Source organism: Labrus mixtus, chromosome 17 (assembly GCF_963584025.1).
Source record: "Labrus mixtus chromosome 17, fLabMix1.1, whole genome shotgun sequence".
Lineage (NCBI taxonomy): Eukaryota > Metazoa > Chordata > Actinopteri > Labriformes > Labridae > Labrus > Labrus mixtus.
Window position 1 is genome coordinate 21,711,294 of NC_083628.1, and position 23,242 is coordinate 21,734,535.

At 39.6% G+C, this 23,242-nt stretch overlaps 2 protein-coding genes across 6 annotated transcripts in view; both read left to right on the forward strand.

The window, feature by feature from the left end:
* The first annotated feature begins 136 nt into the window (after nucleotides 1–136).
* On the forward strand, nucleotides 137–17,488 carry pip5k1ba (phosphatidylinositol-4-phosphate 5-kinase, type I, beta a). 5 transcript variants are annotated; one of them, XM_061061520.1, is made up of 15 exons: nucleotides 137–273; nucleotides 3,277–3,509; nucleotides 3,832–3,962; nucleotides 5,291–5,408; nucleotides 5,516–5,668; nucleotides 6,550–6,846; nucleotides 10,111–10,295; nucleotides 10,395–10,475; nucleotides 11,617–11,665; nucleotides 11,764–11,848; nucleotides 11,939–12,079; nucleotides 12,183–12,273; nucleotides 13,326–13,422; nucleotides 14,050–14,148; nucleotides 16,531–17,488. In XM_061061520.1, exons 2-14 carry the CDS (start codon nucleotides 3,435–3,437, stop codon nucleotides 14,143–14,145), a joined length of 1,599 nt encoding a protein of 532 aa, XP_060917503.1. In that variant the 5' UTR covers nucleotides 137–273; nucleotides 3,277–3,434; the 3' UTR covers nucleotides 14,146–14,148; nucleotides 16,531–17,488. The 5 variants fall into 5 exon arrangements, with proteins under 5 accessions (XP_060917503.1, XP_060917506.1, XP_060917507.1 ...); XM_061061523.1 differs by having other exon boundaries at nucleotides 14,078–14,148; XM_061061521.1 differs by lacking the exon at nucleotides 137–273 and adding an exon at nucleotides 3,026–3,175.
* Nucleotides 17,489–19,135: 1,647 nt separating this feature from the next.
* Nucleotides 19,136–23,242, forward strand: part of tjp2a (tight junction protein 2a (zona occludens 2)) — a 36,142-nt gene continuing 32,035 nt past the window's right edge. The window contains exon 1 of the mRNA XM_061061513.1: nucleotides 19,136–19,350. The gene's annotated coding sequence lies outside the window, so the exon portion shown is untranslated. The remainder of the gene's footprint in view (nucleotides 19,351–23,242) is intronic.

Here is a 23,242-nt window from a genome sequence, read left to right on the forward strand (position 1 = left end):
ATAAAAAACATGTGGGAAAGTCCCCTCAAAAACGACATTTTTCCCCCTCAAACTTCTGTTTACAAGTCAGTGACAAAGTGAGAGAGAGCGAGAGAGAGACAGAGCGACAGAGAGAGAGAGAGAGGAAGTGTTGAGGATGCTTGGCATTTGTTGCAGCACAGTCTTCCTCTCACCACAGTCAGTCCGCGAGTAACACCACAGTGAAGAGTCATCGGCGGCGGTGTTAAATCGTCCTGCTTTCAACAACGTCTCCCCACAACCATGTCTGATAAGGTGAGTGCACGGAGACCTTTCTTTTACCTTGAACTCATCTAGTTTTTATTTCTTTTAGAACATAAAGATGGAGCCACTAGTCAAACTTTAACATCTGTTTCTGCACCAGTGACCTGTTGTGAGGGAAGCTTTTTTTAAACTCCTGTAATATAATGATAATCAAGCATCAATGGTTATAATAATAATAAATATGAAAGTGTTAAACAACCTGTACAGGTTGTCTGTGTGTCTGTCAGGAGGAAGATGATCTGCTGATGGTATCACAAGAGGAAATCAGCTGCACTTCCCTTCAGTCAGAGAGAAAGTAAAATGTCGGCAAAAAGCTGGGAGGGCTTGTTTCATCATTTACATATATTCAAAACAGCTGCAGTACGGACGTAATGAGAGAGCGTGCAGGTTTAAATATTCCCCTGAATGCACCTGACTCAACATAAGCCTGCACAAATGCCCTTTGTTGTATCATACCTGGAGAAGGGTTTTTTTAAGGTTTCCAGAGGTGTGGATGGAAAGTTTCTGGTTATGCTTTAGTTTGTGGTGCCTCTAAATGATGTTGCTTCATACTGAGAGGTGTCTTTAACTTTCAATCTATTGTCAATGAATGGATGGTTGAAACACAATAAGCCTTATTTATTAACATAGAAAGGTATGGACATACTACTCCAAGATTATCATTCATTATTCTGAGTATCAGTCATTACACTGAGACACTCCCAGTGATGGGAGAGTTACTAAGATTCAGTTTACTACTATCAAAAAGTTACTGAGTAACTAAGCTGACTAACTGTGTCGTTATAGTAACTTGTTACTTTGGAAAGTTACGTACTTAAGCGTTCCTTTTTAACTTGAATACTCGTTGTTGCTGTGGCAGTGTGAGATGAAACAACTCTCACATGTCATATCACATTGAAGCTGTCTTTAATACATCAGTATTTTGCTAATCAGTTCTCTGAAGGTGACAGACTCAATAGTTGATATGAAGCATGTTGTCATCAACATACCTTACTATCAGCCTGTTTAGTCCTGGCTTACAGATCATGGAGCTGGTAGTGGTTTAAATCAAGCCGGTTGTTTGGAGTGGCTCCTCCTTGGTCTGCCGAGCTAACGTGAGCTGAAAAAAAACGCTGACTTTCAGCGTTTTCAGCATGACAGCTAGCCTACCTGTCGTTACGCTGCAGGTCCTGTTCGTACATTAAGCTAGGCTAGCTAAGCAACAGCTCCAACCCTGAGATTGATTGACACATGTACAGACAAATCAGTATTGACCTTTGACTCGTGGTGTATTATGTTTGTCTATTTGTTAAAAACAGGAACAGCCTTGGCAACGACATTGAGTGACATTTAAAAGCATTAAAAGCATTCCTTACAATATGTCTCACTACGCAGAGTGCAAACTAATGCACTTACAAATGTTTAATCCAGTGGTTTTCCCTAATACAGACCTGTAATGCAGCTTTGTTTGTTTTTTATGTAAAGCAGTGTAAACCTGAAATAACCAGCCAAAGACTCAACTGTATCTAAAAATAAACGACCCAAATCATGACTGTAACCACCCAGCGTCTGTTTATGAAAACCAATAAAACCAATCACCTTAAACAGGTCTTTTTGTTCTCTTCAGCCTGTAACTCGTGCATACCAACACATAGAGAAAAGTAAATCCTTAATGGTGCACTTTGGTAGTGAAATTTGAAAGTTTGAGAAGTGACACAATTCTATTCTATATTTTCTGAACTAAATACACAAACTTTATTCAAAGGAAAGAGCACTGTTTGGAGCTAAAAAGCTACCAGGAGAGTTACGGTTTATTTGTTGCAGGCCGACCACCATAACTTCCCGCGGAGCTAAATGTTCCTCTGAGGACAGTTTGTGTATAGAGTTATGAACATATACCACAGAATCTGTACACTTCTCCAACTTTCACATTTCTCTACCAAAACTCCAAAGTGCATCTTTAAGAAAGAAGACATGACACTTGTGAGAATTGTTTCATTTTCTTCTGTCAGACCACAAAAGCCACATCCTGAAGCAGGTCTTAAAATAAACAGGGGGGGGGGCTTGCCTGTGCAGGATCTGTGCAGGATTTTGCAAATTTGCTCCCTCAAGTTCAGTCGCAACTTGTCAAACAATGATCACCAAACCACCTTGTTTAACCAAATGAATTACATCAATCAAATGTCATCTTTGCATAAAACTTTTTGGTTTATGTGGATGAATTCATAATTAAAACTTCAACTTCAATGAAAAAAATCAAGTGTGATAATTGGAACCTTTCCATAATTGGTCGCCCTCAATGGGTTAGAATTCAGAAATATTCGGGAACTCAATTCATATTATTGTGGATTATTGAGTTGATTACATTGGTGTACATTTAAAGAAGCTTGCTGCAAAATGAGAAAAGTAAAAACAAATCAGTAAAATAAACACTTGGCACTCAATAGTATTGAGTTGTGGCTCCACCCTGCTACATAGTCTGTATGGAGGGCGACCTACAATTGAAAAACCACAGTCACAATGTAACCTCTGGATTTTACATCAATATTTCTGCAGCAGCAACTAACTGTAGAAGCCATTTAATTAGTTGTTTTGGGCATCTCTATTGGCTTTTTAGAGAGTCGAGGTTCAAGTAAACAAACACGAGTCCTTTCCTGTTCTGTTATAAAACAGGGGAATTTGGTATGTAATCACTTTCCAATCCTTCTTAATGAGGATCAAGGTTCATTCTGAGGGATTCTGGAGCTCAACACTCTGAGAAAACACTGGTGGTCCCTCATAACTCAGAGGAGCCTTGGACTGAAAGGTCTGCTGACTTTAAAGCTCTGCTGGTTAAAAGAAAGTTTGGAGTTAGAAAATAAGGAAAAGACAACCTGTGGAGGAGATTTCTGAAGCCCATAGATGTTACTTTGAGGTTAGCAGTCATGGCCGTGCAGTTTTTCACCAGCTGATGTGTGCTTTGCATTCTCATTCATGCAAACGCCACATGTTGTGTAACTCTTCTTCTCTTTACAGGAGCAGGGTTTTTGGAAAATACAGTTTCAGTAGAGCTCATTGAAGGTAAATCACTGCGGTCTGGACATCACTGAGGGGAAATAAGGAACTTAGCTGACTTCACTGTTCGAGGAAGAACGTCCGTGCTTCCCTCTGGTCAGGTTCTCTCTGTGCAAAAAATGTCGACCTCTTCCACCAACGACAATTTGGGAAGAGGAACCAAAACCTCTAAAGTGTCAAAGGATCACAAAAAGGTAAGCAAATATATCATTAATGATCATGGAAGGAAACATGTCTAACATCCTCTGTTTGGACCACAATGACACAAAAAAAACTTGACTCATTTAGTCTTTAACACTAAAGACAGTATTTTGTTAGGAGACTTCCAGTTGTCAAAGTTTAGTAACAAAGTCAGAAGGATTCATCCTTAGGGGACCCGAATGTCTACCCACAATTTTCTGGCAATCCATCCAATAGTAGCTGAGACTGTTCTGTCTGAATGTAAACAATGACAATATATAGATGCCATGTTAAATAATATTCTTCTTTTCTTTCTCTGTGCGATGGTTTTGTTAGCCGACGCCGGCTGCCTTGAAAGGAGCCATCCAGCTGGGCATCGGTTACGCTGTAGGAAACCTCAGCTCCAAACCGGACCGAGATGTTCTGATGCAGGACTTCTCTGTGGTGGAGAGCGTTTATCTGCCTAGGTAAGCTCTCAAATCTGCATACTTTAATTGTGGACATTGAACAGAATTCAAATAATACTTGTAGATGAAACTAAAAGATTGTTTTCCCCCAAACTACCCCAAATATCTTCGTTTTTCATCTCCAGAAAGAGGCATGCAGATAGATTGTTTTTTATTTAGCGGTCATGTTATATTTCCCTGCACTCCCCTTATAAAATGGAGGGAAAACATCTGTTTGTGTATAGTTTTAAATGAGAAAATCTGCCCATTAAAAGCCATATTCTGCTCAGTTAACTGTGCATTTGGACAACATTTTAAAAACCCGTCGCAAGTGAGTCAACGTAATTGCAAACGTGTGAAGAAATGGCTCTGTATTTAAAAATAATTTCCAAAACTTTGTATGCATCCTAAAGAGTGCAAATTACAGCATACATAGTTTGATATGTTAGACTTCTCAAACTGTTTATCTTATAAAGTGTAGATTGTTTCACAGGCTCCTTTCTTGGAAATTCTAGGAAACTTGGAGGCTATGCGCATGATGTTACGCATTTCTCTTTAAAAGCCAAGACGTTGCAGCACAAAGATTTGTTTATTAAGAAAAGAGAAGTCAATATTCAAAGTGTACAGTTGGATTACTTAAGGTTTAGCAAAACAAAACCACACATTGCAGCAATAGGTGATTTGGTTTCACAAGTCATAGCAGGAAAAGTACAGATGCCACCAAAACATGAATGCTGGCTGTGTCCTATTAAAGTGTCCTGGTAATGACAGCAAGAAAGCATCCAAAGGACACTAAACTAAAGCCGCTCAATAGAATCAAGTAGCCATGTTTGTTGCAGCTTGTAAACACAACCTTCAAACTGGGCCCATTGACCCCAGAAGTGCACACTCACTGCAGGATGTAGTGTGTATGTTTACTCATTGTACCAACACTGCAAGCTAGCACACGCTAGCACAAGCTAACCTTCAGTGTTTCGCACCTGACTGTCCAACAGAAAGAAAGCAGGCCTACTCCATCCAGGGGTAAAAGCCCTCGATTTGGAACGAGCTTTATCCAAGTTTAAATTTTTTTCTATTTTGCTGCTACACCTGCGTCCGTCATATTCAACACTTTTAATCACGCCCAATCGCTGAACTGTATCCACTCCTAAACTCACCTGCGTGTTGTCATTGGCTGGGGGATCCACACCAGTTCCCTGCCCCAAAACATCCTGTGTCAACCAAACCCAACCAGGCCCATAAATGATATTTAAGTCTTTTTTTTATTTTTTATTTTTTTAGGAAAAAGCTATTGACTCTATCTTTAATGTTTACCCTGTTCTTATCTTCTGTTGTTGTTTGTTCTCCAGTGAGGGCAGCAACCTGACTCCAGCTCATCATTTCCCAGATTTCCGTCTGAAAACGTACGCCCCGCTGGCTTTTCGTTACTTCAGAGAGCTGTTTGGCATCAAACCAGACGACTATCTGGTAAAAGTTTTGCATCAGTCTGATACAACACAACGTGACGTAAGTTTCTGTCGATTTGATTGCTACACTTGTTCCTGCTAAGACTGTTGCATCATTCTGCATTTCAGTACTCCATCTGTAATGAGCCTCTGATCGAGCTGACCAACCCCGGAGCCAGCAGTTCCTGGTTCTACCTCACAAGTGACGACGAGTTCATCATCAAGACGGTGCAGCACAAGGAGGCGGAGTTCCTGCAGAAGCTGCTCCCTGGTTACTACATGGTGAGCACCGTCTTCAAACACAAACTCTCACTGTGGTTGTATGCACACAAGTACACACAACTGCTACAAAAAAGTGCAAGCTTGAATTTTTTCTCTTCCTTTAAGATTTGGAACACTACTTTTCTTCTTTGTGCACTTTCGCTATTTGAAACAAGCAGCATGAATAAACTCCATGTTGCCCAGATTTCCATTCATTTGTTTTGTTTTGCTCTTGCACAGTATAAAAAACGTTTTTTGGCAATCTAACTTGCAGGTCTGACCAATATTTTTACCAGTTAGTCCCTTAATCCTGTCTAGAGAACACACTTAATTAGTTAAAATAATATTTGATGCTATAAAATGTATGTTAAAGCTCCTATGAGGAGTTTTAAGCTGGTAACTAAACAAACTGAAATCAATTACTGATGACTTCTTTTGGACACCAAAAGCAATCAGGATCATTAACAACAACTTGGACTATTCCTTTATTGTTATTATTATTGCCTGAAACTGCTGCCATGGGGGGTAAGTGTCAGAGAAGGACGAAACAGCCTCATTTAAATATTTTCATACCATAACTTTTAACAAACAAAACATGACCTATTTATGTCCAGGACAAGATCAGCACGGAGATAAACTAACAGGGGCTGACACACTGAGCTTTAATTTCAAAGCAATTATAAAAAGAGGAACCAAAGTCAGTTTCTGTATAGCAATATCACAAATTGTTTCCTGTGTGTGCTTGTACTGTATGATTTGTAACTATGGCACTTACTTATATCGTACAGCCATGTTAATCCTTTAAAAATGTATCGGTTATTTTGAAACTGTACCAACCAAACGCGTCTAAGTGACTGATTCATCCTGGAAAGTAATCTTTTTTTTTATATATATAATTGTAGAATCTGAATCAGAACCCGAGGACGTTGCTGCCAAAGTTCTACGGTCTTTACTGCATCCAGTGTTGCGGCGTCACGGTCCGCGTGGTGGTGATGAACAACGTGCTGCCTCGCACCATGAAGATGCACTACAAGTACGACCTGAAGGGTTCGTCGTACAAACGCCGCGCCTCGCGCAAAGAGCGGTTGAAGCCCTGTCCCACCTTCAAGGACCTGGACTTCCAGGAGATGCACGAAGGCCTGAACTTTGACCATGAAACTTACAATGCCCTGATGAAGACCCTGCAGAGGGACTGTCGGGTGAGTTTCACACAAACAACTCCCGATACACAGACTCTCAGTGTTTCACTTTCACAGAAAGCATGTCACCTGCAGGTCTGCTGCAAAGCTCCTGTTTGTCTCTAGTTTTCCTTTGGTCATACACTATCAAGTATTTCATCTTTTTTTTAATTTCCATTTTGTGTACACCAATCAAGTATAACATTGTGGCAACGGACAGGTGAAGTGCATAACATTGATCATCTCGTTATGATGTCACTTGTCAGTAGGTGTGAAATGTTTGGGAGTGAGTGAACATTTTGTCCTCGAGGTTGATGTGTTGAAAAATTAGATAGGTTGAGGATGTGAGTGACTTTTACAAAAGCTGGATTGTAATGGGCGGACAAATGGGTCAGAGCATCTCCAAAGCTGCAGCTCTTGTGGGGTGTTGCCGGTCTGCAGTGCATGGGCAGGGCCTATGAGGACTGAGGAAGAAAAACAGGTGACGTGGAGACAGGGTCATGTGCAGTTAAGGGTCACTGATGCACATGGGGAAGGGGATGGTCTGTGTGGTCGGATCCAACAGGCGAGCTTCTGCAGCTCAAACTGCTGAAAAAGTGAATGCTGGTTCTGATTGAAAGGAGTCCGAACACAGTGCATTGCAGTTTGTTGCACATAATCACAGACCGCTCAGGGTGCCCATGTTGAACCCTGTGAGCATCAGAATCGCAGAGCAATGGAAGACCAAATTTCCCAGATTTCAGTCCAACCCGAGCATCTTTGGGACATGCTTGACCACCAATCAGAATCAGAATCAGAATCAGAATCGGGTTTATTGCCAAGTACATTTACACATACAAGGAATTTGACTTGGTGTATTGGTGCTAAACAATTAACAAGGAAATAAAGCAGAACTTGCAACAACTTAAATAATACAGTATAAGAAGCTATTACAATATATAAAAAATACAAAATGTACAAAAGGTGCAATGTAGGAGCTGTGCAGTGGACCATGAGAAAAAGTCAGATCAATGGAGGCCCCACCTCACAACTTACAGGACTTGAAGTGTCTGCTGACGCATCAGATAACTTATCGGTATCGGCTCATATCAGCCCTGTTGACGGATATCGGCACATGCGTAAATTGTGAACCAATTTCTGTAGCCAATGTTTGCCTGTTGTGTCGACGCTGGCATTCAGAGAAGATTTTCTTTTTTATTGGGCAGAAGAAGTGACCTGTTAGACAAACTCTGTTCTGTGTTCACACACATTCAGAGGTCTAGTGGAGTCCATGTCTCTTTAGTTCAGGGCTAAACAAGTAACACATTCACAATATGAGGCAGGTGGTCACACGTCTGTGACACATTTGACAGATAAAGTAAAGGGTCTGTTTTTGCTGGGTTTATGTCAGTTTAACTATCAACATGTCATGTCCACAGTCTGTTGTTGTAAAGTGGCCGTGGCTTGCCACTCACACTGGCGTTGTTGCTGCTATAAACTGTTAACATGGGTTGCAAATGAAAAGCAGGAGGTTCAGCTTATCAGGCTGCTCAAGCATTCAGTGTACATCAAGTGTAACTTTAGCTAGCTTTAGCAGTGTACCCTACCCTACATTTTCTACATCCATGGTCATCAAGGGTGATGGTCAGGGCAGGGGATCATTGGTTGGATAAAAAAATAACAATTAAAAGTTTTGGGTTCAAAAAGGTTTTGGTGTCATTCTAAAACCCAAAGATATTCAAGTCATAAGAATATAAAACAAAGATTTCACATGTGAGAAGCTGAGCTGAGAGTTTTCTGCTTGCTTACTGATAACTAACACTGCTGATTATTTTTCAATCGGGTGTTTAAATCTCCACTCGACAAATTCAGCCACACTGCTCCTGAATCCCGTATAATGATGCAACCATGACAGCGTATTTCTATAACGTACACTCTCTCTGCTGAACCTCGAGCAGTTATGATGACCTCATTAGCGCCTGCCTGTTAGTACATTAGACTGAAACAACAGTAACCACTTGATGGAGGATTAAAAGCCAAGCACCTGACTCAAATTATCGAGCTCTGGAGCTGGACTCTGGAGCACAAACTGGTCTATCTGGGTTGCAATGTGCTCCTGTTATGCCTCGGTTTAATACCTTTTGTTTATGTGTTAGGTAACGCTGCACAAAGTAAGGGCCTCTTTGTTTACAGGAGCTTATGACTTCAGTGTTTGGTCAGAGGGATTTGAACTTACTGTACTGTGGTTCTCAGATCCAGTCTTAGCCCCTTTAAGTGACAAAACTACAGCTTGTTAAAGATGAATTGACTGTGCATGCTGAAACAGAACGTGTTTTTCTACAGTCGTCATTAACTGCATTAATAAGATACTTTAAAACTGAAAATAAGAAGTGTAGAAATACAAACAATGCCGAATCAACTTCAGCTAGCAGTTAGCAGTTTCATATCATGTGCTCAGCCTCACTACTGTTAGCTTAGCTTGATAACTGTAAGGTAAATCAATGGATTAGCCTCCAGCCAGACTGTCTTGTGTCTGTTATTGACAGTATAACTGCATTTCTTAGACAATTTAACGTTTGGCAACTGTTCTGCTCCTCTTCATTTTGGGTGGAATTTATTATTATTATTTAATTACTTATTATTTTCTACACGGAGAGTCCACCAATAAACATAATTTAACCAGAGTTAGCTAGCTACTAATGTACATGTTAATTTTCTTTAATTTTTTCAAAGGGCAGCATGCACATTTGCAGCGAGCTTACTCAAGTAAAAGAAAAATACAAAACTGCAACATTTTAAATCCTTCAGTGTGAGATAATAACTCAAATCAGTGAGATAAATACTTTAAGAACAAAGCAGTCATTCCTTACGTCCCAAAACTAGGGGAAAAGGATCTTATACTCACAAGTTAATAACTTAATAATTAAAAACTTAATAATTATATTGTGTACACAAGAAATGTATTTGTGTGCACAAATTATATGATTACTTGTGGCAACAAGAAACATATCATGTGTGCACAAGATAAAATGTTGTGGGCACAAGATCGGAGACAGTGAAAGTGCACAATATATTAAGTTTATATATATTTTATTACTTTTTTTTTCATTACTACTTCAGGTGCTCCATAATTACTTGTTTAGCATCTCACAACCAGATGATGCAATACAGACAGACAGCAGCAGATGGAGCAATCATACTGCAACAATAATGTCCAGTTTATATATGAGCTATGACAGTGTCACATTGTGGGAGTAAAAGTTTGATTTTGATTTTTGAGAAACTTACATTCATGTCTCTGATCAGGTCCTGGAGAGCTTTAAGATCATGGACTACAGTCTCCTGTTGGGGATTCACATTCTGAACAGGAAGCCTCTGAGCAGAGGAAGCAGGTGTGACAGCAGGAAGGGACAGAAAGTCCTTTACTCCACCGCTCTGGAGTCCATCCAGGGGAACGTGAAGGACCCCGATCCAGTGGCAGACGACGAAACGTGAGACAAGTTTTTACAATTTACCGTATTGTGGAAACAACAAAGACGTTTGTTTGTGTCATGAAAACTGTCTAAAACATTCACATGCTTTTTTTTCAGAATGGGAGGAATTCCTGCCAGACATAAAGACGAGCAACTTCTCATCTTTTTAGGAATCATTGACATCCTTCAGTCCTACAGGTGAGCTCACACTGTCACATAAAACACACTTTTTACTGTTCAACCTGTTCAATGTTTTAGTGATACGTTTACATTTTACAGTCCAGTCTCCTCAACCAGAGGTTCCCAAATGTGCAGCTCACCACACCTAAAAATAATTTTTCCCCTGACACTTTTGTTTAGATATTTTTTGGTCATCATTTGTAAAGCTGTTGTGAGGAACTAAAGGTTTGTGTTGATGTTGGCACCCTCGCGTGGACAAAGTCAAACATTTCACTCAATATGAATTTTAGAAAAGACTGTGTATAAAATAAAGTTCAATAAGGCGATTGAAAACAGGTCCCCAGGGGGTGGGGTTAAAAAAAACAGAAAAAAAAACAGTCTTCATCCCAGCTCCTTCAGGAGGTCTACAAGCCATAGACTTTATGAACCTGCAGAGGAACAAATAAACGTCCCATCAGCAACTTTAACTTCAAAAATAAATAATAATAATATGAATCTTAGATGTGTAAAATGAAAATAAAGGCTCTTTTAGTGTAACAGTGACCTGTTGGAAGAGGGTCCAGGAATAAAAAATGACAATATAGAAACAGGGCCCAATCACACGGAGAAGCATTGTTAAATTGCTCCAAAAAACGTTTGAGTGTATCTGGGGAAAACAGCTGGGAGCGACCGCGTGTGCATACAGGTAACCAAATAAAATATGTGGGAAAAGATGGATTCTAGAAAACGTGGCGCTCTCCCCCTTTTTTTGCTCCTAGATGTAAATCCTCCTACTTGATTTAATTGGCTGCTTCAGCAAAAAGTGAGATTGAGGAGCACTGTGATTCCCTGTCTTGAGCAGAAAAGTTGAAATATTTTTAACTTAATACGTGCCCAAAATACGCTACAAAAGTGTAAAGCGCAGCAGCAGAGAGGAGCGCCCGCCAAGTGCACTGTACCATACTGTAGTAAAACAATGGTTTCGCTTTTCCAGCGATGCGTCTCCGTGTGATTGGGCCTATAGTCCATTGATGGTCTTTGAGGGTCACATTAAGGTATCAGAACCAGATGAAAGCTTAAAAGTATATTTAATATCAAATTGTACCAACTGATAAAGACATAAATATATGTTTTATATGGCATGTGATCAGTAACAGGTTTTTTTAACTGTTATTTTCAGATTCATTAAGAAGGTTGAACACTCCTGGAAAGCTCTAGTTCATGATGGGGTATGTAACTTGTAACTGGTTACATTACATAGAACATAAACACATCTGTACAGGTGTTCAGTGTGTGTACATATCTGACAGCTTTCTTTACCTTTCAGGACACCGTGTCGGTTCACAGGCCCAGTTTTTACGCCGACAGATTCCTGAATTTCATGGGCTCGACTGTATTTAAAAAGAATCATCGTAAGTTGTTGCAGAAACATAACAAACACATCTGGATTCTGCACTGTGTGTTTATTTTATTGTTTGACATTATTTCTTTGTGTGTCTCAGCTTTAAGAGGAGCGTCTTCAAAGAGAAAGAGGACTTCCTTCTACGCAGTCAGGTCGGCCTCTCAGGAGTTATTGAGCGCACGGCGGGAGGAGAAGAAGGAGGAGAAGAAGGCTCAAAGTATGGACAACCTGGATGGAAAATGTACGTCGAAAAAGCCTCCTTAAACAATACAGTGACGACATTTTGTGTCATTTTGAGAAAGGTCATTTCACATTTTCTGATTCTGGATCTTCTTTGCCCACAGTTTACACTTCCTCCAAACAACCAGATCTCCTGCCCAGACCTGCAGTTTCTTTTGAGTCCAGCAGAACTGATGCCAAGGATCCTGAAAGCAGGTAGTTACTGTGTGCAGATCTTTGACTTGAGCTTATTAAGTTAACAGTGTTTGATCACTTAACGTTAAAACACAGAGCACAGAGCTGACGATCACAAGCAGCAGGATAATTAACATGATACTTATGTCGTGGTATATACTGCAATTTTCTAATTTACTCATTACAGCATGAATCTCACCCTGTGACTATTTTTAAATTAAACTACTTTTTTTGAAAATGTTGACATTAATGGGAAAATATAAAACATTGTAATCATTTTAAATTGACATTTTTTGTCTCGCTACCCCTGGCAAGTGAGTGGAGTTGAATGAATTAAAACTTTATTGCCCCTAGGGCAATTTGCCTTGCACAGAGCGTATAAAAAACACAATACAAACAAACATTTACAGGACAGCACATAAAACACATAAAAACACACTAAAGCATCACATGATTCAATGAGGTATTTCAGCAAGTTAAATAAAGTCCATAAAGTTCATCCACTTTGGGAACCACTGATCTAGTGATCATGTAAAGCAATGCTTTTATCATTGAAGTATCAACATGTTTATTTTGAGGTAATAATTCTAATTTTAAAGAAATGTTAGGGGCAGGAGATAGCCTAGCGGTTATGTTGCGGGCCCCATGTACGGAGGCCGTAGTCCTATTTGTAGCGTCTATAGTTTCCAATCTGACCTCGGCCCTTTGCTGCATGGCCTCCCCCACTCCCTCCTCCCAACATTTCCTGCCTTTGTTCAACTGTTCAATTCATTTGAACACACACATTTTTTATTTTTACTTTGCAGCAAATTGATAAGCAGTTCAAATAAAAATATAGTTTTCTTATAGTGCTCTGGATTTGAATTTCTTGAAAAATGTATTTTGAGGATTTTTCTTTTATTTACTTAAGAACCACAACAGTCAAGACTCACTCAGTAACAACTGAATAGATAACTTGTTCAAATGACAATGACAAATATGTCAGTGGAGCTAAAGTGTAACTACAAGGGGCAAAAAGAGATCAGGTATGATCATAATCGTCTTTCCATCATATTTCCTCTTTAATGTCACAGTGAAGACCGACGAGCCTCCAGTTCAACGATCGCTCTGGAGCATCCTTTGCCGTCCTTCAACATGAGCCAATCGGACTCTGAGCTGGACGACTACTTGGTATGACCACATTTATTTTATAGAAGTGGCATGTTTTTCAGGTACATGGTTATAAAGGATAAAAATGATGAAAGATAATGTTACACTAGATGTACGTCATTGTCATCAAATCCATTTAACTGACCGACACCAGCACTGTGCAAGTCCTACTCTGTCCCTTCCCCTTTAAAGGAACAGACCCAAAAACTGTTACATGGCACAAACAACTACAACATCTTCCTGGTAGATATATTCATATAAACTATTCATAAACTGAGAATGCTTCCACTTGTTTTCTTACCCTGCACGTCTCAAAAGATTAGGTCATTATCAACAACTTGAGTCTTTCTTTAAATCCATACATGTCCACATAGTTTAAGCTGTTCCTCTCAGCCCATTTTATAGTGTTTTCTGGGTTTTAAAGAAGGGTTTCTCACATCTCATGAAGTAGGTGCAAAGGACATTGAACTATCACATAGAAGTGAAAAGATCCTACACACTACTCTTGCTCTGCATCACCAACTTATTAGAATAAATCACAAGGTTTGGGTCCCTCTGATCCTTTGTCAGGTGTGTTGAATGATATTTTCTGAGGGGAAAAAAAACGTTGTTGTACTATTTTGGGAACATCTTTCACGATGAATCCAGGCGTCACTGGGTGTTTCTGCATTTTCAGCGTCACACAGTCTCACCCAGGAGACCCAGCTGGAGTTGATTGGTCGTTTTTCTTCCCAGAATCCATAAACTGTAAGCAGCAAATGACATTCTTCAATTTTCTATGGGCTCTTGTCTTATAAACACCAAAAACAATTTTTTTAAAAGGAGCACAGGGGACTTTTTTGATGTCTGTATCTTGAAACATGTCAACTCCAGTAATCCTGAGCGTAACTAGGACACCTCACTGCTCGCATCTTCCTGCATGTTATTAGCTGCAGTCCCTGCATGTTTTTGTTTGCTCATACCCTTCCTGAAACTTTCTTCTGTGGTGACAGGAGGCCCCTCTTGCATCCTGTGACGTCTGAAGTGTGTGACTCAGCACAGTACTGCTCCCCTGTGCCCCCCCCCCCCCCTCCCTTTTCTTCAGTCCTCCTGTCAGTGTCAGCCTGAGAAACTTCCATGAATCCCCCTTTTCTACAGTACTTTTCTTACGTAACCAATAAGTCCTCATTGAGGCTTATGTGAAGCTTTTCTTCAGCTCCCATTAAGCAGTTCTACTCCGGCTCTGCAGACATTTGAGTTAATCTAATCTTAAAGCCTCTGAGAGAAAACAGTGGGATTCAAGGGTAAGAAAAAAAAAATTAACGCAGGGGAAAGGGAAATATAGGGCTTGGATCTGGCTGCTCAGAGATGATCTACTGTACATGTTACCGGCTTTTTTTTTTTTAAACCTTTAACCCGCACGATAGAATTTAGTTCAGTCTGGACTAACAAAGACCTACTGTAGGCCTTCTTTACTCCATTACTGCATGTCAGTTTTGAATTGATTCTAAGGGTGTTTGAATGCGTTTTCCTATAAATTCAGTCAATTTCGTATACTGTCTTTGCATGAGTCTGGCTGTAATGTTTCCCCTAATGTAAAAATGACACGTCTATGGAAACCTTCTGCTGCCTAAAGAAATTATAAAACTCTGCAGGAGATTTGGGAAACTAGTCAACAGAAAGAGAGGAGAGGAGATAAGAGGAAAGGAGAGGAGAGGACAGGAGAGGAGAGAAGAGGACAGGAGAGGGGAGGAGAGGAAAGGACAGGAGAGGAGAGGAAACGAGAGGAGAGGGGAGGGGAGGGGAGGAAACGAGAGGAGAGGACAGGAGAGGAGAGGAGAGGAGAGGAGAGGGGAGGAAACCAGAGGAGATGAGAGAAGAGGAGAGGAGAGGGGAGGAAACGAGAGGGGAAGAGAGGAGAGGAGAGCACTTTAACATTAACTGGACACAGTCTATGAATAAACATTTGCACAAATAAAGACAGCCACTAACAAGACTTCTCTATCCCTGAAAACCAGTGCAATCAATCTTTCTGTGTGAAACACTACCTCAAACAATGCTAAAGTATAACCATCCAGGCATGAAAAGATCCCGGACCAGCCCCCATTTGTTACCACCTGGCTCACGGCAGGTAGCAAAGGACGGAGGCCACACAGAATTACTTGTTCAAATAATAATTTAATTAACAAAAGGCTCACATATATACATACATATATGAAGGTCATCCAGTTGACAATAGACCATAGACAAAAATGTGCAGATGTTTGCAGCATGCCCCAGCTGAGAGAGAGTTTGCACATCTCTTGGGCAGGCCTAAATAACCTTCTGAAGGCCCTACTCAGCTGAGCAGGCACCAGCTGACGACCCTCCCAGCTCCACTCACATCCCAACTCCAATCACCTGGTTAGAACACAAGGCTTAGAGACAGGAAACACAAAGACAGACAGGCAGAGTGGGAGCAGAAAGGGAGGGGTCTTCACAAGTAGTAGAGGAATGATTCCATCAAAAATTGCGAGCAAACTCCTGACCACTATCTAACTTGCAAAACTCTTTGTTGTTAGACGCCGTGAAGGGGAACATACAGGAAATGAATTCAAAAGATTCTGAGATTTTTCTTGGAATATATACCCCTGTCCAGGCCCCTGTTTTGACCATCGGTTTGCCAGGCTGCTGCAGCACACTGTCACTTCATCTTCTCACAGGAGGCACTGCTAGATGTTTGATGCACATGGAAACTTTTTTAAACTGTTTCTCTTCCTCTGCTTTTTTACCCGGCTTGGATTTGATGTGCACACAATCCTCTTTGCTTTGATAGTTGGGCTGCTAATTCATGCAATAAAAGTGGTGTGACTTTAAAAATCATAAAGATGAGACTAGACAACAACAAGGTCTACTAAAACAAATAACATGTGTAACATTATTAAAAAAAAAGGTTGAGACTATAAAAAACGAGTGATTTAGAAAACCTTTCTATCAAACCATGAGTTTTAGATATTAAAATAATTTGCATTTGGACACAGACATGAAGACATATGAAGTTATCCGTCCGTTATTTGTTGATAATATTAAATTCTTGATGAGCTCAACTCCTCAAATCCAGCCTTTTGTTACCTTGATGATAAATAAAAATCTATGTGTTGTGTTTTCCAGTGAAGAGAAGAGAGTGATTATTTCTCTGTGGCCTCCTGGACTTCTGACATTCCAGTCTGACGGCTTCAAGACATCCGGACTTTCTTCACTGTTACATCACTCTGTGCCTCTCCTTCAAACTAAATGTGCCAAATCACAGGATTGCTTGTAGAATTGTACAAGCAGATGTAGGGTGCAGTCTGTGGTTATGTAGCTGTGGTGCTGAACCACTAAAACACTACGATACTGTTGTGTTTCTCCTCCTGTTTTTAAACACTGTGCGACTAAACGTTGAAGTGCAGGTACCCTTAGATTCTGATTTCCTGTGAAAATGTTCAAAAACTCCTCAGAGGCTGGATCTCTGAGAACACATGTTGTTCTGTAACTTAATCAGCTACAGGAGAAATAATTATCTGCTGTTATTTTTTTTAATTCAGATTAATATATATAGAGAGCGTTGTTGACATTATTGTGGTTTGAGAAATCTGAATGAAAAATGTTGACTCGTCTTTTGAGGCATTCAAATGTGCAAGGTTGATAAAGTGTGCTGTGCGTTTAGTAAAAACTGATTTATCATCTCAGTTTGCATAAAACATGAGGAATTTAAGCTACATCATGTTTAATTTGTTCTTAATACAGAATCTGCTTCCGGCATGACAACTACGACTTGTCTTCAGTTTCTCTGTAAAACAAGAATCAAATATTTTCAAACTATATTTCATTCCTCATCATTTCATCCGTCTCTAAGCATTTCTCTAAAGAATGTACTTTAAGTTCAAACGTGTGTCTCATACAAACTGTTTTCATTCCTTAAGTAATGAGCATACTGTATGTAATGTTACCTGTCTTCTATTTGTCCATGTGCCTTAAGAGTTTATAAAAAAATCAATGCTTTGATGAGATGTACAGTATAGGCTTAGAAACTGTTTTATAGCAATACTTTGGACTTGTGTGCAATAAATGTAATATTGAATATCAATCCTTTTTTGAGAATTATGATTGTGTGAGAGTGTATCAAACCCTTCTCATATTTATGTTATATCCAGAAAAAATATATTTATTCACATCAGATACACCAAATACAGAAACATACATAATAAAAACGAGATTATCTTAATAAATAAAAAGCAGATTATCATTTAGTGAGCACGTTATGGCAGTGCATTAGGAGTCCTTATGGGAGACTTTTAGCCACCATAAGCATGTTCTCAATATGATGATATAACATAAAGTGTGAGTGCACTTCCAGTTTCCCAGCAGATACAAAAAGACAGCAAAAAGTAGAATAAGAATTAAAAACATGCTGAAAATACTTGCATGTATAACAGGAAGAGCTATTCTTTAATACCGAGTCGTGTTCAGTCATTTCTTTGCAAATCTAATTTTGATCGGTACAATTTTGCAAACTTGTGTCAAAATGAGTCTCAGTCAAGTAGTCATCATTTGTGTAGACACAAGGGGGCGCTGTTATGACACTCTGTAAAGAGGCTACAAGATGGTAAGGTTTGTGTTTGTTTGTTTTTTTGTTTTGTTTTTTCTTGCACGTGTAGTACGACGGAGGATTAGGGCCACGTTAAAAAAAAAAACTAATAAAAATTAATTAAATTTCGAGATTAAACTCGTAAATTTACGAGAATAAAGTCAATTAAAAGATGATACAAAACCTTATTCAGTTAATAAGGTTTCCTGATAATATCATGGTAAAAGTGAAGGTAAATGTGCAGATTGTTTGCATCCATTTCATTCAGTATAAGTGATTTAATTCAGCTTTTTTTTCCCAGTTATGTCTTGTGAGGAAATATAAAACACACATTTCTTGTGAAGCAGACTGCTTGCAGCTTTAACATCGGTATGCCAGAGTGAAATAACCTGAACAGGTTAAACCAGTCAGAGTGCCAAAATCACAGCCTTCCGTTGCTTTTTCTCCCGTGTAGCCTACTTGTATACCCTACTGCATGAAAAAAATAGGATACAAAAGCAGTGGTGGCACAACTTGGTTCATCATCCCTCCTGTCACATTCAGTGATTTATTTGTTTGTGTATTAAAATGAATTTTGCATTTAACAAAGTGAGCATTTAACATATGTTTGTTTGTCATGCATTTTTATCACTCAAAGTATACATTCGTGTTCATCAGCACAGGGGATCATTATGTTAAATGTTAAAAATCACATTTATAAACGAATTGCATGTGAAATGTGCTTCAGGCACCTTACATGTGAGTAATGCTTAATGCCAATGGTAATTATATACCTTTGCGCAATCTACAATGCTACACACGTTTATTTTTACTTGCTTTTAATGTAGCCTATAATAAATGTAAGCATAAACTTGACGTTTTTGTAGGCCTATTTGATTGATTTTTAAATAGGCCTATCCAATTAAAATTAACGTGTAATTTGTACAATGGGGTAAACAGGTATCAGTTCAACATTTGACCTCCGTGTAGCCTAACGTCAGGCTATCTTAAAAACTTTAACGACCCTTTACAGGTCAGTTTCTCATATCCGGTGTCTTCAATAGGCTGGTCGGTCATAAACTGAGTCATCATGAGTGACTCAAGCTAATGTCACCACCTACCGCACCCAAAGGGACTCACAAGCGAAACTACAGCACAATCTGCCGCCGTGAACACTACACACCTGCAGTCCCTAAACCACGCCCACATACCTGAGAGAAACCAGGAAATCACACTACCAGGACGTGAAGGAGAATCAAAATAGTCGTCAAAAAAACTTCGTCCCGTGGAAACCCTCGTCGTCCTCGTATCCTTCAAATCTACAACTACCTTTGGATTAACCTGTGAGCACACAAAAGAGGAAAGCAGCGGAGGTTCACCTGGTAAGTAGGTCGTGTATTGTTCCAGTGTCGACATGTTTTCTCCGTGCTTCGTTTCACTCACTGCCATATAAGGGCATTGTACTAACAAGTGTTTAAAGTAGCATATTGTTCTCAGTTTTCATAATAATTGTCTTTCTCTTGAAGGGTGGAAGTTGTTAGTTTCGCCCTTTTCCCATTATTTTTACTAACAAAATGTCAGCTGTGACCTCAATGACCAGTCGAGGCCTCAGTGTCTCTCCTGTGTCCATACATGTACTCCCCCCACTGTAAATAAACAAGGTGGGGCTGGCTTACCAGTGGAGCCTACTATTGTTTGCATACTATATGTTTGCTTTTAGTATGGATGGTGTTTGTTTTTACCGGCTAGCAGCCAAATGTAGTGGCAGAGCTGGAGTTAGTTAAAAAAAAAAAACCGTCTCAACCATCAGGCCTACACATAAACAGTGTGTAAGGTAAGCTTCATTATTTCACTACATGTCAGATATTGTTTGCACTAAACATGACATTAGTTGCCACTTTATGTACTCTTGGCTTCAAATGCTGGCGACAATGAAAGCCCAGAGAAAAAGCTACATTGTCCCTTTAGTATAAAATCAGGCGTCCTTTTTAAAAAAAACCTATCTATTTTTAGCGTGTATTTATTGTAATTCCCTTTTAGTTTCCATGTTCAAAAAAATAATAATAATCTGCCTGTAATATTGTGCAATACATTGCAACAGAAATGACTTCCTCTGAAGAGACCATAAAGTTGAATTATTATACTAAATCTATAACAGTTTAATAGGTAAATTATGTGTAAAGTGACAACTGAGTCTGAATTTGGTTATGGTGAAAATATCTCTTGAACCAGCCAATACCATTTAAACTTTATCTTAAAAAAACAACTTAAAGGTAATGCCTCTAATGTGAACATAGTTCTGAGCAGTTTCACCCTCATAACATTCATGATAGTAGGCTATTCAAGTGTGGAATTATTTGAGTGAAAATCCCCTATCAAGCCTGTAAAATTCAGACTCATTACCGCTTTTGGATATTTGCATGGTTGTTAGCAGGTGGCTGCTTTTTTCTTGCACTTGCAAACCTTTAAAGGGCTCATTAATGTCACACTGCACAGTGCAAACACTTTTTCTTGAAACATTCTTCTTAATACCATTTTCTGATTCCCTCCAAAAATGTTATATCACTATTTAAAATGTATACTGCAGTGCAACAACTTGATGATCAGTTGAAGAAAATCTTCAAGTGTGAAGCCCTTCTGTCGTTTTCATGCAGAGGCTTAGGTGACGGGCAGTGTAAAGCATTTTGTCCTGCATGTTGTAAGCTGATACTGACTCTTGAAAATTTTCATCTAGCTAAATAGTTGCAGAATGTAAACCACCAAGTTGCAAACAAAAAATACGTACTTAGACTCCTTAGTGGCAGATACAACAGGGAGCCAGCTGGAAACAAAAGACCTGCATTCAGCATTCAGAACGAGCTGCTCTCTCGTTCTGCAGCTGACATAGTTTTACTGTAGGATGTCTTGAGAGTAAAATGCAGCAGAGAGAGAGAGAACATGTTTTTGTTAAATTCAAAATTGTTACATGTTTTTTTTCTAATGTTTAGTGTGTCTCTCTAGGTCAACCCATGTCCCCTGATGATCCAGATTATACCTATGCAGGGCACGTGCACAACCTCATTTCCTCTTCCTCTACTTGTCAATCTCTCTCTCCCTTCTAAACTGTCACCACAGATTTCTGAGTGGCATGTGTCCCTCCATCTGGCTCGCGCATGCATTGCATATGGACATTGCATAATGGCCTCGGGCCTTAATATTGCAGCACCACAGAGCTACTCCCAACACGTGGGGCAAGAAGTGAGAAGGGGCAGAGACACAAACCTCTTATGTAAAAGCATTAAGACGAGCAAAGAGCTTCAGCCTCATTTGCTCAACCCGTGGAAGAAGACGAAGAAATAGAAGGCATTCAGAGGTCATTAAAAAGTGAGAACATGCCCGGCCATAGGTAGACGTCGGACAAATGGATCCCTCTCCCTCTTTCATAATTTAAACCTAAAGCTCCTATATCACTACCTGCTACTCATTTGATGCAATTCACAGTCCCATATATTTGTTAAAGAATTTGAAAAACACTGTAAAAAACACTATCAAAACCAACTGACCATTTGAACTGTAAGGTTTAAGACTGATTAAAAACACAGTGAGCATTAACAGTAAAGGATCTAAAGATAAGTGACTCTTATCTGAAAAAGCCTGAATTTAGCTTTTGAAGTGGAAGATGGAGATGACTAAAGAGTTTCATAGGATTAAATTGGCTTTAGGGGGCTGTAGTAGCAGCAGCAGCCGCAGCAGAGACTAAAAAAAAGATGAAGAAGCGTAATGTGTTGCACAAATCTCGAAAAGGAAACGTTAAAGAGCCATGAAGTAACCATCTGTGCAAAAATGATTCAGCAGCTTTGCAGTAATAGATGTGTAGTTTTTTGTGTTTGAAAGCATGCAGTGAGAGAATAAAATGTAGAAGCTGCACATTATGAGAATATTAGTTCCTATTACACTTTAGCTTTCAACAGTTTGACTTACAACCTCTCTCATGAAACCATAATATTCTTTATACTTCAGCTTTTGTGGCCATTGAATAAAGAAAATATCAATTATTAACTACAGAAGTTATAGAACTGCTGGTGATTGGATGTTTTCAACTTCAAAGAGTCAAACAGGGTTTCTATTAGCTGTCACACCGTGGTGGTTGTTAATGAGGAAATTGGCCCCATACAGGCATAAGCGTTACATGCAGTGTTATATCAATACAAACAAATCAAGTGACAATAGAGGGACATATTTGAAAAACTAAGAGAAACTAGGAAAAGCTGCAAAATGACGGAAGATAGATGGCAGATAAATCACTGACTGTGTAAATATATATGTTGCTGTATTTCTGATACTGAAATAGATAGATCTGACTCCGATTGCATCTGCACATGATATTATATGTGTGTGTTGCTGAGATGCTTTTTATATGACGTGCATTTCAGATAGAGACTCATCCTTCCTGCTGCAACCCTGCAGTATAGCAAACAGACCTAGGAGCAAATCCGAGCTATCTTTTGTGTGATGTAAGTACAACAGGTGCATGGTGTGTAGCGACAGTCCTCGTTCCAGGACAATTTAGTTAAAAGCACAAAAAATATCTGTTGCATAAAAAAAAAGAGAAAAATGTCCAAACACTTTTGCCCCTTCTCCAATTTGTGTCCCAAGCACTGAGCTCATATCGAGAGAACTAGTTGGTCAGTAGGTGTTGCTTTTATACAGTTTGGTCTGCTATTTTATGGAGAGGTTAAGGTGTGCAGCATCAGTTATATTGTCCTTGTACCCCTGTATGAAGCAAAGTTACTTCCTGCTTTGTTAAACAGGCTTCAGGTGTGCACAGGTGTGATAGTGAACCTTTGCGTGATACATTTCATCTGGATGCAGTTTTGGCTGGATGACTGTTTATCTGTGAGATTACTGTAAGGTATTGGATTATGTTCAAATCGCCTGTGAATGTCATACCGCTGTGTGATGTCTGCACAGCTCACTGGTTTGGTTTCCTCCGTGCTTTCAGGCTTTTAATCTGGTTTCCTTTTAACCGGAGGCAGCACACAGGGTGAACTTAAACAACCCCTCTCCTCTCTCCCGTTGTGCCTGTTGTTACCCAGCGCTTTCAAAAATAGATGCTTGTTATTTTTGTGTCTCCCCCCGCTGTGCTCCTGGTATTTTTACAGTGCTGGGGGATTTTTGCTGCTCAGTGAAATCTGCAGCAGCTCTCATGGCACGACCATCCAGAGCCGTAATCCAGACGTCCAGGCTGCTGGAGTATTAACCCTGACCGCAGTTTGGTTGGCAACTCATCAAGAG

Coding starts and splice junctions, on each gene's coding strand:
- pip5k1ba (XM_061061520.1), top strand. CDS start 3,435: ATGTCGACCTCTTCCACCAACGACAATTTGGGAAGAGGAACCAAAACC. Junction 3,963..5,290: donor GAGAGCGTTTATCTGCCTAG/GTAAGCTCTCAA, acceptor TTTGTTCTCCAG/TGAGGGCAGCAACCTGACTC. Junction 12,080..12,182: donor GGACAACCTGGATGGAAAAT/GTACGTCGAAAA, acceptor CTTTGCCCACAG/TTTACACTTCCTCCAAACAA.